This window comes from Galeopterus variegatus, unplaced genomic scaffold (genome assembly GCF_000696425.1).
Source record: "Galeopterus variegatus unplaced genomic scaffold, G_variegatus-3.0.2 Scaffold9367, whole genome shotgun sequence".
Classification (NCBI taxonomy): domain Eukaryota; kingdom Metazoa; phylum Chordata; class Mammalia; order Dermoptera; family Cynocephalidae; genus Galeopterus; species Galeopterus variegatus.
In genome coordinates, this window is record NW_007735478.1 from 34,448 (window position 1) to 51,069 (window position 16,622).

The following is a 16,622-nucleotide window of genomic DNA, read 5'->3' on the forward strand; positions in this document are numbered from 1 at the left end:
CTCCTGAGCATGCCACGGGCTCGGCCCGTCATTGGTATTTTGATGGGGATTGTATTGAATCTGTAGATCACTTTGGGTAGTATAGACATTTTCACAATGTTAATTCTTCCAATCCAAGAGCATGGAATATCTTTCCATCTTTTTGTGTCTTCTTTAATTTCTTTCAGAAGTGGTTTCTAATTGTCATTGTAGAGGTCTTTCACCTCCTTGGTTAAATTGTTCCCTAGGTATCATATGTTTTTGGTGACAATTGTAAATGGGCTTACTTTCCTTATTTCTCTCTCTGTTAATTCATTATTTGAGTATATAAATGCTACTGATTTCTGGGCATTTATTTTTTATCCTGCAACGTTACTGAACTTATTAACCAGCTCTAGGAGTTTTTTGATAGAGTCTTTAGGTTTTTCTATATATAGTATCATATCATCTGCAAATAGAGAAAGTTTGACTTCATCTTCTCCAATCTGGATTCCCTTTATTTCTTTCTCTTGCCTGACTGCTCTAGCTAAGTACCTCCAGTACTATGTTGAATAGAAGTGGTGAGAGTTGACATCCTTGGCTTGTTCCTGTCCTTAAGAGGAAGGCCTTCAATTTTTCCCCATTCAGAGTAATACTGGTGGTGGGCTTGTCATAAATGGCTTTTATTGTGTTAAGATATTTTACTTCTATACCTACATTTTTGCATGGTACTGGTATAAAAATAGACATTCAGACCAGTGGAGTAGAATAAGGAACCCAGAAATATCTCCTCAGGCTTATAGCCATCTGATATTAGACAAAGGCAACAAAAATCTATATTGAGGAAAAGATTGCCTCTTCAACAAGTGGTGCTGGGAAAATGATATCCATACGCAGAAGAATGAAACTAGATATGCATCTCTCACCATACAGTAAAGTCAGCTCAAAATGGATTAAAGACCTAGGTATAAGACCCAAAACTTTTAAATTACTAAGGGAAACTATAGGTGAAACACTTCAGCAGTTAGGTCAGGGCAAAGGCTTTATGAACATGAGCCCAAAAGCACAAGCAGCAAAAGAAAAAATAAACAAATGGGACTATATCAAACTAAAAAGTTTCTGCACAGCAAAAGAAACAGCAGAGTTAAAAGACAACCTACAGAGTGGGAGAAAATTTTTGCCAACTATGCATCTGACAAGGGCTAATATCCAGAATATAAATAGAACTCAAGCATTTATACAGTAAAAAATAAATGACCCAATTAAAAAATGGGCAAAGAAGCTGAATAGACATTTTTCAAAGGAAGACATACAAATGATGAACAGGTCCATGAAAAAATGCTCAACATCACTAGTCATCAGGGAAATGCAAATTAAAACCACATTGTGATACCACCTCACCCCAGTTAGACTGGCCATAATCAAAAAGACGGTGAATAACAAATGCTGGCGAGGGTGTGGAGAGAAGGGAACACTCCTGCACTGCTGGTGGGGCTGTAAATTAGTACAACTACCTTGGAAAACAATTTAGAGGTTTCTCAAACAACTACAGACAGATTTTCCATATGATCCAGCAATCCCTTTACTGGGTATATATCCAGAGGAATGGAAATCATCATGTCGAAGAGATACCTGCACTCCCATGTTCGTTGCAGCTCTGTTTACAGTAGCCAAGATGTGGAAAGAACCTAAATGTCCATTAATAGATGATTGGATAAGGATACTGTGGTATATATACACTATGGAATACTACTCTGCCATAAAAAAGAATGAAATACTCCCATTTGCAAGAACGTGGATGAACCTGGAGAAACTTATGTTGAGTGAATCAAGCAAAGCACAGAGGGATAAATACCACATGTGCTCACTCATATGTGGGAGCTAAGAGAGAAAGAAGGAAGGAAAGAAAGACCACAGTAGTCCCATGATCCAACAGAGGGAGGGAACATTCCTGGGGCTACAAATTGGAATTGAGGGGAGAGAGGGAAGGGGAGGGAGGTTGAAAGATAATTGAAAGGGGACAAAGGGTACAAAAGTAATTTCTGGTAATGGATACGCCCCCAGTATGAATCTGGCTCCCACATCATGGGCAGGAGGGGGAACAATCAGCTTTGTATCTCATGAATATTTGAAACAAACAAACAAAGTCAGTGTCTAGACAGGCAGACAAAGGATGGGTAGTGATCCCATATTAGAACAGATTAAACAGATTTTGTCACCCTGCCTTGCATTTTGGACCAAAAGAACAGAAAATGCTGTGTTTAGAAGCGAGTATCACATCCATACTACATTTCCTGATTTTTGTAATGGTACTATGGTTAGGCCAGTGAATAACTTTTGCCTTAGATAAAATTAAAAAGTTAGGGGTAAAGTGGTATCATGGATGCACATCAGAATTAATTAAGTGGCCCAGAAAACGTATATATATATAAAATACAAATTAATAGGATTAAATAGAATAAGCAAATATAAAAAAAATAATAATTGTTAAATTGAGGCGAAGTATATGTAGGAGTATTGTTTATAATTCTGGATATTTATCTGAAAGCTTGAACTATTTAACATCAAAATTTAAAATCAGACAAAGAAACATTGAAAAATAAAACGGTCAGTCAAGTAGAAGAATATATAAAAGCTTCCTTTGAGCTCATTTTGAGATAGTTAGCTCCACGTTCTTTAATTCTCAAACTCTGACATTTCTATCATACTTTGGACCTTTCCACATTGTCATTAAGGAATGGGAGGCAACCAGTCATGGATCACAGAGCTCATCCTCTTGGGATTACATATCGGTTTAGAGATGGAGGTGCTCCTCTTCTGGATCTTCTCCCTGTTGTACGTCTTCAGCCTGATGGCAAATGGCATGATCTTGGGACTCACCTACCTGGACCCCAGACTGCACACCCCCATGTACTTCTTCCTTTCACACCTGGCCATAATTGACATTTCCTGTGCTTCCAGCATCTTACCCAGCATGTTGGAAAACCTAGTGACACACAAAAAAACTATCTCCTTTGTCTCCTGCTTTATTCAGATGAATTTGAGTTTCACTTTTGCTATTACAGAGTGCATGATTTTGGTGGTGATGTCCTATGACAGATTTGTGGCGATCTGCCATCCTCTTCAATACACTGTCATCATGAACTGGAGAGTGTGCACGGTCCTGGCTGTCACTTCCTGGGCATGTGGACTTTCCATGGCCATAGTAAATCTAATTCTCTTTCTTAGGTTGCCTTTCTGTGGACCTCAGGAAGTGAACCACTTCTACTGTGAAATACTATCTGTCCTCAAATTGGCCTGTGCTGACACCAGGACCAATGAAATTTTTCTCTTCATTGGTGGTGTGTTTGTCTTAGTTGGACCACTTTCCTTGATAATCGTCTCCTACATGTGCATCCTCTGGGCCATCCTGAAGATCCAGTCAAAGGAGGGCCGCAAGAAAGCCTTTTCCACCTGCTCCTCCCACCTCTGTGTGGTTGGGCTCTACTTTGGCATAGCCATGGTGATTTACATGGTCCCAGACAACAGTCAACGACAGGAGCAGCAGAAAGTCCTCACCCTATTTTACAGCGTCTTCAATCCAATGCTGAACCCGCTCATCTACAGTCTGAGGAATGACCAGGTGAAAGGGGCCTTCTACAGAGCATTGCAGAAAAAGAGGACCATGTGAATGAATGGATAATTGTGGTTGTGATTTTTCTCCTTACAAGTTGTGATTTGCCTATGCAATAAAAATGAGAAAAATTCCTCATGAAGAGACTTTATTTATGAATGAGAATTATTTATATTCTGATGGAAATGGGAGCATATTTCACGGATATGAGTATTCTCTTAGGTTGAGTAGCCATGTTAGTATGTGGGATAGGAAAATAAGAATATTTAATGTTTAGTTTAAAATAATGACATCTTTTTAAAGAATCAAAAATATGAGTCTACAGTGATAAGATGGTTAGTTCAAATGTCATAAAGTGACATCAACACATTAATCTGAATGATCAACTTGGACCTATGTGGTAGCTGAAAATGCTAGATTAAAATTATTATTAAGAGAGAAAACTTCCTGTGAAAATTCAAACTTTAAATAGACAATAATACAGAGTGATGTGATTCTAGCTCACTGATTGTAAGGACAGTGAAATAATTGACTGAGAAACTCTAAATTGCCATTTGAAGTAATTCAGGAATAAAGGAAAAAAATTGTGGAAAGCCTTAGTCTATCCAGAATATAAACAATTAAAAATATATTTCTTTAGTCTATGCAGAATATAAACAATTAAAAATATATTTCAAGCTGTATGTTATAATCAAGTGAATGAAATCCCACTTGAAAATTTTTAATGTTCCTGGAAGCAGGGATTTTAAGCAGCTCTTAGTCTATCCAGAATATAAACAATTAAAAATATATTTCAAGCTGTATGTTATAATAAAGTGAATGAAATCCCACTTGAAAATTTTTAATGTTCCTGGAAGCAGGGATTTTAAGCAGCTCTATAATTTTACATTTACAGAAATCCTCCCTTGTTTTCCTTGGGGGATACATTGCAAGACCCACAGTGGATGTCCGAAGTTGTGGATATTTCTGAACTCTATACACACTCTGTTTTTTCCTATACGTACATACGTATGATAAAGTTTAATTTATAAATTAGTCACAGTAAGAGATTACCAACAATATGTCTAATAAGAAAATCGAACAATTATTACCATATACTGCAATGAAAGTTAGGTGAATGTGTCTATGTCTCTCTTTCTCTCTCAAAGTGTTTATTGCTCTGTAATATTTTTGGACTACGATTGACTGTGTATAACTGAGACCATGGAAAGTGAAACTGTGGATACTGGGGCACAATATATTCATGGGTTATAATAAGTACCAATATGGCAAGATTGGGTCACCTACTGAGGTTCTAGGGTAAATTTTTTGTACAAATACTATTAAGGTTTGAGTCAATTTAATATGGCTTAGGAAAACACCAAGAGGTATGAGACAACTTTGATATGACCATCATCATCTACGTTTTGTAGTGACAAAGAGTTCTTTTCATTTGTGAAACAGGATTGAGCAATATTTATTATGCTAATGATGTTAAAGTTTTTAAAGGCTGGTTTGTGCAGTTGTCAGCTGAAGTATCCTTTTTTATTTTTGAAAGTATTCTCTTTATTATGGACTTCAGTCTGTTTCAAAATTTTATTTATTTATTAATTTATTTTAATTGACACATTGCAATTGTACATATTTATAGGGGACAAATTTATATTTCAATACATATATATGCTGTATAATGATCAAATCATGGTCATTTAGCATATCCATTTCTTTATTGCTATCAGCATATGGAAACACTACTGATTTTTGTATGATTCTGTATACTGCAACTTTATTATATGTGCTTATTAGTTGCAGTCTTGAGGATTTTCCTCATATAAAGTCATGTTTTCTGCAAACAGGGAAAATTTGACTTTCTCCTTTCTGATTTGGATGATTTTTTATTTCTTTCTCTTGCCAAATTGCTCTGGCTAGGATTTTCAGCACTATGTTGTATAGGACTGGTAGAAGTAAGCATTCTTCTCTTGTTCCTATTTTTAGAGGAAAAACTTTCAGCTTTTCCATGTCCTATATGTTAGCCGTGAGTTTGTCATATATGGCTTTTATTGCATTGAGGTACGTACCTTCTATACCTACTTGGTTAAAAGTTTTTATCATGAAGAAATATTAATTTTTCTCAAATGCCTCTTGTGTGTCTTTTGAAATGATCATACAGTTTTTTATGTTAATGTTGTGTATCACATTTATTCATTTGTGTATGCTGAAGCATTCCTGCATCCTTATCATTGTTTCTGCTTTATTATAATGGATGATCTTTTTTAATTTTAATTTTTAAATATACAGTGTAGTTGTTTTTCATGTCCTTTTACCAATTCCTCCTTTCCTCCCCTTCCTCTCCCTCTCCTGCTCATCAACATCATATCTGTTTACTTTTCTAAACAAGTTCAAGGAATTGTTGTGATTGTTGTGTCTTCTTCTCCCCACCGCCGTTTATTTGTTTGTATATTTATATTTATTTATTTTTATCTCCCACAAATAAGTGAGAACATGTGGTATTTCTCTTTCTGTGCCTGGCTTATTTCACTTAATATAACCTTCTCTAAGTCCATCCTTGTTGCTGTGAATGGTAATATTGATGTGGTATTAAATTTGATTTGTTAGTGTCTTGTGAGTTTTTGCATCTATCTTCATCAGTGATATTGGCTGTAGTTTTTTTATTTGTGGTGTCCTTGTCTGGTTTTGGAATCAGGATAAGGCTGGTCTCATGATCAGTTTGGAAGTAGTCCCTCTTCTTTAATTTTTTTTTTTTTGGAATATTTTGAGGAGAATTGGTATTACTTCTTCTTAAAATGTTTGGTAACTGGTCTCATGATCAGTTTGGAAGTAGTCCCTCTTCTTTAATTTTTTTTTTTTTTTTGGAATATTTTGAGGAGAATTGGTATTACTTCTTCTTAAAATGTTTGGTAGAATTCAGCAATGGAATCATTCTGTCCTCATTTTTCTTCATTAGAAGACTATTGATTAGTGATTCAGTACCTCACTTCTTATCCCTCTCTTCATATTTTCTATTTCTTCATAATTGAATCATGGTTGGTTGTGTGTGTCCTGGAATTTAACCATTTTTCCTGTGTTCTCAAATTTGTTGGTGTGTATTTGTTCATAATATTCTCTTATGATCCTTTGCATTTATATGATAACAGTTGCAATGTCTTCTATTTCACCTCAGATTTTGTTTTATTTATTTGGATCTTTTTCAATCTTGGTAAGTCTAGACAAAAGTTTATTGATTTTGTTTATCTTTTCAAAAAATAACTCTTGGTTTTGCTGATCTTTTTCATTACGTTTTTGTTTGTATTTTATTTATTTCTACTCTGTGTTTTATTATTTCTTTTACTCTACCAAGTTTGGTTTTAGTTTGGTTTTGTTTTCTCAGCTCCTTGAAGTGCCTGGTTAGGTTGTTTATTAAAAGTAATAATATAATAATTTTTGGGGGGTGTAGGTGTTTATAGCTATGAACTTCTCTCTTAGAACTGCTTATCTGGAGCCTATAGGTGTTAGTATGATGATGTGTTTCCATTGCTAACTGTCTCAAGAAACTTTTAAAGTTCCCTTTTAGTTTATTTATTCTCTCCGGTTATTTGGAGGCATGTTGTTGAATTTCCATGTACTTTTAAGATTTCTGGAGTATTTCTTCTTGTTGATTTCTAGTGTTATACTACTGTTGTCCAAAAAGATACTTGATATTATCTCTACCTTCTTAAATTCGTCAGGCCTTATTTGGTGATCCAACATATGATGTATTCTGGAGACTCTTCCATGTGCCATTCAGAAGGCCATGTATTCTGTAGTATTTGCATGGAATGTTCTGTAAACGTCTGTTAGGTTTATTTGGTCTGTGGTGTAGTTTAGGTCCTATGTTTCTTTGTTACTTTCTGTCTAGAAGATCTGTCCATTTTTAAAAGTAGGGTGTTATTTTCTATGTTATATAGTTGGGTCTTGTTTTTTTATTTTTATTTTTTGTTTGTTTTCCTGTCTACTCAGCCACTCTGTATCTTTTAATTGAAATGTTTAACCCTTTTGTCTTCAACACTATTATTAGGTATGGTTTTACTCCTGCCATTTTGTTTAGTGTTTTCAGAATGTTTTGTCAATCCTTTGTCCCTTTCTTCCTGTCTTGTTGTTTACCTCTGTGGTGGTAAGCTTCGTTTTCTTTCTGTTTGTCTTTTGTGTGTATAATGCAATTTCTTTCTTTGTGATTACTATGGGACTACCATAAAGAGCCTCATAGTTATAATCCACTATTTTAAGCTGATAATCTTAACTTTGTGTACAAATACTGTTGACATTTCATCTCCCCACAATTTGTATATTGTTTCCAGTTTATTTTCTTTAAGCAAAAATATTTTCAAGAACATACCCAGTGAACACAAGAATACTAGAAAAGCAAACATTAAAGGGAATACAAAAAAACAAAAAACAAAAAACAGGTAACTAAAACTTTGATACACCCAAGTATTTCCATAAAAAATTTTAAAAAATCAGTGTTACAGAATTGGTTTTCAAAGATTAACATTTAAAATTGTGAGGAAAACAGAGTAGATTCGTCAGGAATCCTTGCCTCAGGTCTGGCTGGGTGTGGTGCAGCACATTGTTTGTAAACAAGTTGTGTGGGAGTAGAGTTAGTGTGCATGTGAACCCATGTATGTTTTTCCTTGTTGCTTTTTTCATGTGCTCTTCAGTGTGTGAGGCAGCAGCTCTGAACCACTGGTCAGCAGAGCTCATGTCAAGAAAGAAAGCCTATTATTTCTTTACCCATGTCTCCAAGGACCTTTTTCCTGTTACTTAGCTTGTAGATCTGCATGTGAAGGGTTTGTGAATGGGCTCGTGGGGTCTGTGAGGCTTGACCCTAGCTCTACAATAGGTGTAGTTGTAGCAGGATTCTGAGCAGGTACGGGACCCAAAAGCCCTTGGGAGAAGGATGAAATGTGGCTACTTTTGAATATGTTGTGCTCTATGGCCACTTTCCTGTTGACTGGGATCTGGTTGTTGCTCACTGTACTGCAAGTCAGCACAGACCAGGCACTACAATGGAGAACCCCGTGGGACGGGGATGAAGTGTGGCTGTCCTTGAGCATGTTGTGCCCAGTGGACACTTTTCTGCTGACTGGTTGCTCACTGTACTGCAAGTCAGCACAGACCAGGCACTACAATGGAGAACCCCGTGGGAGGGGGATGAAGTGTGGCTGTCCTTGAGCATGTTGTGCCCAGTGGACACTTTTCTGCTGACTGGAGCCTGGTTACTGCTCACTATATGGCAAGCTGATTGAGATCTGAGGCAGAAGGCAGAGTTGTTGGGAGTGTGGATAAATGTCCTGGAGGATGATGTGCAGTGACTGACCACCCCTGCCTCGCACACCAGGGACAACCACAAACCCAGTGGTGAGTTGGGGGAGACTTGCGTCTCCAGGCATGACCTATTGTGCATCAGAAAGTGAAAAGTGAGCAGCCTATGGGACCAGGTGGACAACCAGTGGGCAATCCACAGGTGACCCAATTTACCATGTATGTCCCATATACCCAGGTTGAATTAATTGACTTGGGGAGACAGTTTTGGCAGAAACAGGGGGAGCCCCTGGCTGCTTGGCTGCTATGGTTATGGGAACCATGGGTGGATAGTGTGGTATTCTGTGGTGAGGAGATGAAAAAATTGGCCTCCATCACCATGCACCTGTCCCTGAGGCAACAGCTACAGAATAGCCACAGATATACACATGGGCCAGGTAATCACTCTGTAATGGAATGGATGAATGCAGCTGCCCAAACCATGTGGGCAAATGCTGGAGAACTTCCCAAGACTGTGAGTAAATGGCAAACCTAGGCTGAGTTGGTCCAAATCATTTGGGAACTGGGGATGCATTAGTCCATGTTTAATGTGAACACTTGTAGCCTGGATGATAAAAATTTACAGGCAGCATGAGAGACATAGTGCTGCAAAATGCCCTGTCAACATCCTTTGGGTCGCTGATGGCCATACTGGCCCCATACATTGGTCGTCCTATACATGAGGCAATGACCATGATAGCCAGCTTGGGTGAAGTAGAGGAGAAAAGACAAGCAAAAGGGGTCCAAAAGTTGGCTAAGAGCAAACCCCCTAGAAAATGCTCGGGATTTTATCCCAAAGGGACCAAGCAAGACTAGCAAAAGTTGGTTAAGAGCAAACCCCCTAGAAAATGCTCGGGATTTTATCCCAAAGGGACCAAGCAAGACTAGCCGTAAGCAGATGTGGCTTGACTTGCTTGCAGCAGGGGTTGATAAAAAGAAAACTGACCAGTAGCCAAATGTGGTCCTGTTTGCCTTGTGGCAGCAATTGTGCCCTGAACAGTGTGTTTCACCAAACGTCCAGAAAGAGGTAGCAAGGTACGCTCAGTGGATTTAAAGGATTGTGTGGGTGCTCCCAAGGAGGTGGGTGAAATGTTCCATTTCAGTTAGGTTGAAGGCCAAGGTACTTGTCTTTTGCAGGCAGGTGAGGACCAGAGGCCTCATGTTGAATTGGCAGTATATTGGTCAAGGACAAATGTGCAGTGTGTTTTGGCATTGGTGGATATAGNAAGTTTCCAGGGGCCACAGTTTGTATAGATGGCCATGGAGGACATACTATTGAGGTCAAAGATGTATAGTTGCCATTGGGCATAGGACAATTACCTCCTTGTATATCCCCTGTAGCTGAATACATCATGGGTATGGATGTACTTTATCATTTGCACCTGTAAACAATAGTTGGAGAGTTTCAGCTGCAAATACAGACAGTAAAGCCTGTGTTACAGGGATATGCTAAACATGACCCACAGGTGTTACCCAAGCCAAGACGTGTAATTAATTTAAAGCAGTATCACCTACTGGGAGGACATGCAGAGATAGGTGCCACTATATTGAAGTTAGAAAAGCTGGCATTATTTATCCAGCTCATAGCCCATTTAATGCTCCAGTATGGCCAGTGAAAAAACCTGATTATACCTGGAGAATGACTGTAGACTATTGAGAACTAAACAAAGTAGTGCTTCCTTTGCTTGCAGCCACACCTTCAGTTTATGACTTGATGGATCAGCTGGTGACTCAGTTGGGAACTTATCATTATGAATTGGACCTTGCAAATGCTTTTTTCTCTATTCCAATCTAGGCTGATAGCCAAGATTGCTTTGCCTTCACCTGGGAAGGGAGGCAGTGGACCTTTCAAGTATTGCCCTAAGGTTATCTGTATAGCCTAACCATCTATCATGGTTTGGTGGCTCAGGTGAGGACCAGAGGCCTCATGTTGAATTGGCAATACATTGGTCGAGGACAAATGTGCAGTGTGTTTTGGCATTGGTGGATATAGGTGCAGAATGTAGCCTGATATATGGCAATCCAGATAAGTTTCCAGGGGCCACAGTTTGTATAGATGGCCATGGAGGACATACTATTGAGGTCAAAGATGTATAGTTGCCATTGGGCATAGGACAATTACCTCCTTGTATATCCCCTGTAGCTGAATACATCATGGGTATGGATGTACTTTATCATTTGCACCTATAAACAATAGTTGGAGAGTTTCAGCTGCAAATACAGACAGTAAAGCCTGTGTTACAGGGATATGCTAAACATGACCCACAGGTGTTACCCAAGCCAAGACGTGTAATTAATTTAAAGCAGTATCACCTACTGGGAGGACATGCAGAGATAGGTGCCACTATATTGAAGTTAGAAAAGCTGGCATTATTTATCCAGCTCATAGCCCATTTAATGCTCCAGTATGGCCAGTGAAAAAACCTGATTATACCTGGAGAATGACTGTAGACTATTGAGAACTAAACAAAGTAGTGCTTCCTTTGCTTGCAGCCACACCTTCAGTTTATGACTTGATGGATCAGCTGGTGACTCAGTTGGGAACTTATCATTATGAATTGGACCTTGCAAATGCTTTTTTCTCTATTCCAATCTAGGCTGATAGCCAAGATTGCTTTGCCTTCACCTGGGAAGGGAGGCAGTGGACCTTTCAAGTATTGCCCTAAGGTTATCTGCATAGCCTAACCATCTATCATGGTTTGGTGGCTGGGGACCCAAACAAGTGGACTAGGCCCAGCATGGTTACAATGTTTCATTATATTGATGATGTGTTACTAACCTCTGATTCTCTTGCCGATTAAACCCAGGCAGCTCCAACGCTGCTAAGTCATTTGGAAAAATGTGGGTGGGCCATGAACACAGCCAAGGTGCAAGGACCCGGGCTGTCAGTCAAATTCCTAGGAGTGGTCTGGTCGGGTAAGATGAGAGTCATCCCAGAAACTATTATAGACAAGACATGGGCATATCCTAGACCCACAACTGTAGCTCAGCTACAGACATATTTGGGACTTCTGGGGTATTGGAGAGCTTTTGTACCCCATATGGCCCAAATGGCATGCCCACTATATGCATTAACAGAGAAAGGAGCCCTCTGGGATTGGACTGAGGAAGTAGATCAGGCATACTGGGCCACTTTACTGGACATGGGGTTCAGAGGTAGGCCTCCCAGTTGTCTATTCGGTGGAAGTTACATGTGCCATATCATCCCCAGACAGCAGGAATGATTGAATGGTATAATGGTATTTTAAAAAAAGGGACTAAGGCTATCTGCCCAACCCCCATCCCTTAAGGGGTGGACACAGCAGTTATGGCTGACAGTCAGGATTCTAAATGAGAGACCCTGCAAGGCCAAGCCCTCTCCAGTGGAAGCTCTGTTGCATAGGGCTGCAGCACCTATACAACTACAAGTCACTACTAAAGATAAGCTTTTGCAGCCAGAGTATGGCAAGAATGGAAATATATTCACTTACCAGCCCCATTCTGTTTGCAATAGGGACAGACAGTACAATGGGAACGGCCTTGGAGAATAGAAGCCCCGCTTCCCCGCCATATATGCTGGGTAGGTCTAATAGGGCCTTGAGGAAAAGGATTACAGGAAGGCTTGCAAGTTTCACCTTGGGTGACAAGTACCTGGCCTCCTCTAGTAAAGGTAACATGACCTGGAACAGCTAAGCCCTCTATTCCCAAAGGAACATTTGTATTATCATTATGGCCAACTATGAGTTCCCCTATACTGTTACATACAGAACCTACAGATCCAACAGTACTAGCAGATAAAGTATGGTATCATAAACCAAGTTAGATACCTGTTCCTGCAACCATCCTTTCTCAGGATGGCAAACTGGCATTTATCTTACCAGAAGGGCAAGAACTTCCCCTGTTGGTACCAATAACCCTTCTGTCTTTTCGCTAATAGTATTCTGGCTGCAGGCACGGCACCAGAGTCACGTGATCAGTGTGTCAGCTTTCTGAATATGCATTGAACTTTCCATCAGTATACAGGATTCCCATGGAAAATCACACCAATGATGGCTACTAACTGGATATTTGCAACTGATAGTTAAAAGGGCAGAACTACAGGACAAACTTTAAAGACAAGCCTTAAGGCATAGTGAACAGACAATAGGTTATATAAATGTCAGTGTCATTTATCCTCACTAAGGGACATCATGGAAGACTCTGAATGCATAGATTGTAAGGTGAGGGACCCTGAAGGGGTGGGTTGTGATGAAAATAGAGTAGTTTAGTCAGGCCCCCTTGCCTCAGGTTCAGCTGGGTGTGGTGCAGCACATCCTTTGTAAACAAGTTGTATGGGAGTAGAGTTAGTGTGCATGTGCACCCATTTACCTTTATGCTTGTTGCTTTTTTCATGTTCTCTTCAGTGTGTGAGGCAGCAGCTCTGAACTGCTGGTCAGCAGAGCTCATGTCAAGAAATAAAGCCTATTATTTCTTTACCCATGTCTCCAATGACCTTTTTCCTGTTACCTGGCTCATAGACCTGCATGTGAAAGGTTTGTGAATGGGCTCGAGGGGTCTGTGAGATCTAACCCTAGCTCTATGATAATTGTAGTAAAATGAGGTTTCACAAACTTAAATCTCCTTAACCTGTTATTTCGACATTTATATAACTCTTTACAATCCACCAAAATGGTAAAATTTTGCCTTTTTTTTTTTTTTTAATCACTGTTGCTCCTGTTAAGTGAAATGTTATCATGGGGTACCAATATATAAACAGAAATTAAAGTTGTTCCAGTTGGTGGCTACCATAAGGCGCTTCATACTTCCCCAGGCATTACCACTTGAGATACCGCACAGCCCTAAGTACAGTCTGGGAACCATGGAATTAAAATATAAACAATAAACACTAATAAAGATTTTATTGACAAAGAAAAACTAGGAAGTTCATTCAGTGACCAACACTTTCTAGTTTTCTGCTTTTCTACATGCTTTTCTTTGGTTTCATCACTTTAGGACATGCTTTGAACATTAATGTTTGAATGGCAGCTATACTTGTATTAGGCAGAAACTGTAAATCTACACCAGGAAATTATCTACAATATAGATGCTGCTGAATAGGATCTAATAACGACTATTTAAAAAGAAAACATTTTTTAAGGCAGTCCATTGTTCATAATAACAAAAATAAAACATTTCTTGTAAATAAATCCCCAAAGTCAAGATAATTCTTGGAAAGATGAAACATCACAATAAATCAAAGGGAGATTCCAAGTAAGCACAACCTCATTGGGCCTTAGGATTAATGTCCAAAGTGGAGAGAAAAGGAAGCAACATCATGCAGTCCTTCAGTCTGATGTATACAGGACAGGCTGGGCTGTTGGGGAGATGGAGACATGTGCATGGTAATATTCATTAAAGATAGGGAGGTTGTGTGCAGCCCCAGTGGGTCACAGAACCACAGGGAAGCATCTACCTAAGGCTACAGGTGGAAAGAGCTAAGAGCACCAAAAAGAAAGAACTGAGGCACATAGCCTTTTGGTTAACTGGGTTGGGCTTGCTTGCTAACGACCTTTTCACAAACATTTCTAGAGATTTCACAAACACTAATATAGTTGCTATAATGTGCCAGGTTCTGTTGTAAGCACTTTATGAATATTAACTCATTTATTCCTCATAACAACCCTATGAAGTAGGTATGATTTTTAGCCCCATTTTACAGAAGAGGAAACAGGCATAGGGAGATTAAGCAACTTGCCCAATATCACAAAGCTTGAAAATGCTGATCTGGGAATCAAACCCCTTTCAAGGGAAGAAATGACACCTTTGAAAAGGTGTCACCCACTTTCCCTTAGGAAGAATCCTTTAGGGATCCCTTAGGAATTTCCTTAGGGAGAGAAATTTGTCATAGAAAAATCCTAGGAATCTGCCTGAGTGAAAAAGAAAAAAGCAGCACCAGAGCTGATAGTCCACTAGGTCATCACACCACAAAGATAGGATCTCTAAAATAACAAAACGGTTTAATGATATGAAATTGTGCAAAGATGAATACAGGATTTCTTCCATCCTTAGAAAAGGCACTTGGTAAATCTGAATTAGTTTTGAAATGTCTGAATGAAATCAGACTGTTTAACATTGTGTACTGGTTAAACCAACTAGAAGCTGATTCATGAAGCACTTGCTTCTCAAACATGGAGACTAGCTTAAAAGACAGTAAATAAATAGTAAATTTGCTACTAAATAGTTGTTGTAAAAAGTGGTTTCAAATAAGGTTTAAGAATAATCTTGTACATCCCAATTCATTACTTTATCATATTCTTGAATTCTTTGTTCTTTAATTAATATCTTTAATTAATAACAGTGTTTGTTTTTGTTTTTTTACAAAAACGTAGAATCATTCTGTTTTTTTCTTAAACTCTTCATGGATTCTTGAAATTCTGTCACGTTCCTGTCGGTTTTCTGGACGATATGACAATCTGCTCATCACTGTATCCAGCTCATCAAACTTCCTCAAGGTGGCTTGAGCTTCTGCAGACAGTTCTTTGTACTCTGGAAACTGGTCTTGGCACACAGCTTCACAGCGTTCTCATTCAACACCCTTCTGAATCACAGGGCATTTTGCCATGTAGTCAGGCATCACGGTGGGTTTAGGAATGTGGCCTGGGGGGATGTGTCCACTCAGTAGTTCAGGTTACATTTTTGTTCTTCTCAATTCTTTGAAATTAGTTTCTGAGTCTCTTTATCTGTCACCACCAGTGGCCATTTCAAACATTTTCCTTTTCGGTTGCAATGATGGCTCACTTATCTCCTGTTGTTGCAGATATCACTGTGTCTCCAAGTTGCCTCATGCCTCCATAACTTTAGGCAAACCAAAGCACTGATGGGATAAACTATCATGGTGACAAACAGGAAGATCTTTGCTGCTATCTGTCCTCCTTTTAACCGGCAGAACACTGAATTCACAGGCATATTATATAATGGGTAGTAGCAGAGTCCATCTTGGCTGATATGATTCACATAGACTATGACTGCAGTCGTATACAAAATAAACAAGGCAACATTAATTCCAAATTCAGTTAGGTGCCGCCAGTTAGAATCCAAAAGAATAGTCCCGTAATCCGTGGACATGCCAAGAACTGGAATAATAGTGGTGGTGATCCATCAAGGCAACATTAATTCCAAATTCAGTTAGGTGCCGCCAGTTAGAATCCAAAAGAATAGTCCTGTAATCCGTGGACATGCCAAGAACTGGAATAATAGTGGTGGTGATCCAAGCTAATCCAGCAACCACAAGTACAGAAGGGGTCTGGGGGCCACTGTAGTAATAGCCCCACGTACATACTTCCCAGGCTGCCAGTGCCTCCCATGCTGTAGGGCTGTGCATATCCAAACATGTTATACCACTCACTGTCCTTGTGAATGTAAGCTGTGACACAAGCGAAGACGCCAGCCCCCCAAAGCAGCTCCACCGCGCCCAGAATTCTCAGCAGGCCTGCCCATGACTTCATGTAGGAATAACTCAGGTTGTACTTCTCCACCTTCTCACTGCATGTTCGAGGGGTTTGTGTGCGTCGGCCTACAGATGCATAGGGGTCCTGGGAAGCATTGCATCAGTGTCTTTCTGAGAACTAAAGGTTCCTTCTGACATTCTGTAAGGATCTCTGCAGGAGTTGGGAGGTGAACGGTGGTTTGCTGGAGAGGCTGGAAGTGAACAGTCCACTCCATCAGAGATGTGTCTGATGTCAGACACTGGCTTATCCCATTCTGGGTCCTTTTTTTT

The 16,622-nt window shown here is 39.3% G+C and overlaps 1 protein-coding gene and 1 pseudogene across 1 annotated transcript; one reads left to right on the top strand and one right to left on the bottom strand.

Moving 5' to 3' along the window:
* The first annotated feature begins 2,695 nt into the window (after positions 1 to 2,695).
* On the top strand, positions 2,696 to 3,628 carry LOC103609226 (olfactory receptor 2A2-like). The gene is made up of 2 exons (XM_008593583.1): positions 2,696 to 2,947; positions 2,993 to 3,628. The coding sequence occupies exons 1-2, from the start codon at positions 2,696 to 2,698 to the stop codon at positions 3,626 to 3,628; spliced, it is 888 nt and encodes a 295-aa protein (XP_008591805.1).
* An 11,487-nt stretch (positions 3,629 to 15,115) lies between these two features.
* The window catches only part of LOC103609227, a 2,540-nt pseudogene continuing 1,033 nt past the window's right edge, over positions 15,116 to 16,622 (bottom strand).

Coding starts and splice junctions, on each gene's coding strand:
- LOC103609226 (XM_008593583.1), top strand. CDS start 2,696: ATGGGAGGCAACCAGTCATGGATCACAGAGCTCATCCTCTTGGGATTA. Junction 2,948..2,992: donor CCAGCATGTTGGAAAACCTA/GTGACACACAAA, acceptor TGCTTTATTCAG/ATGAATTTGAGTTTCACTTT.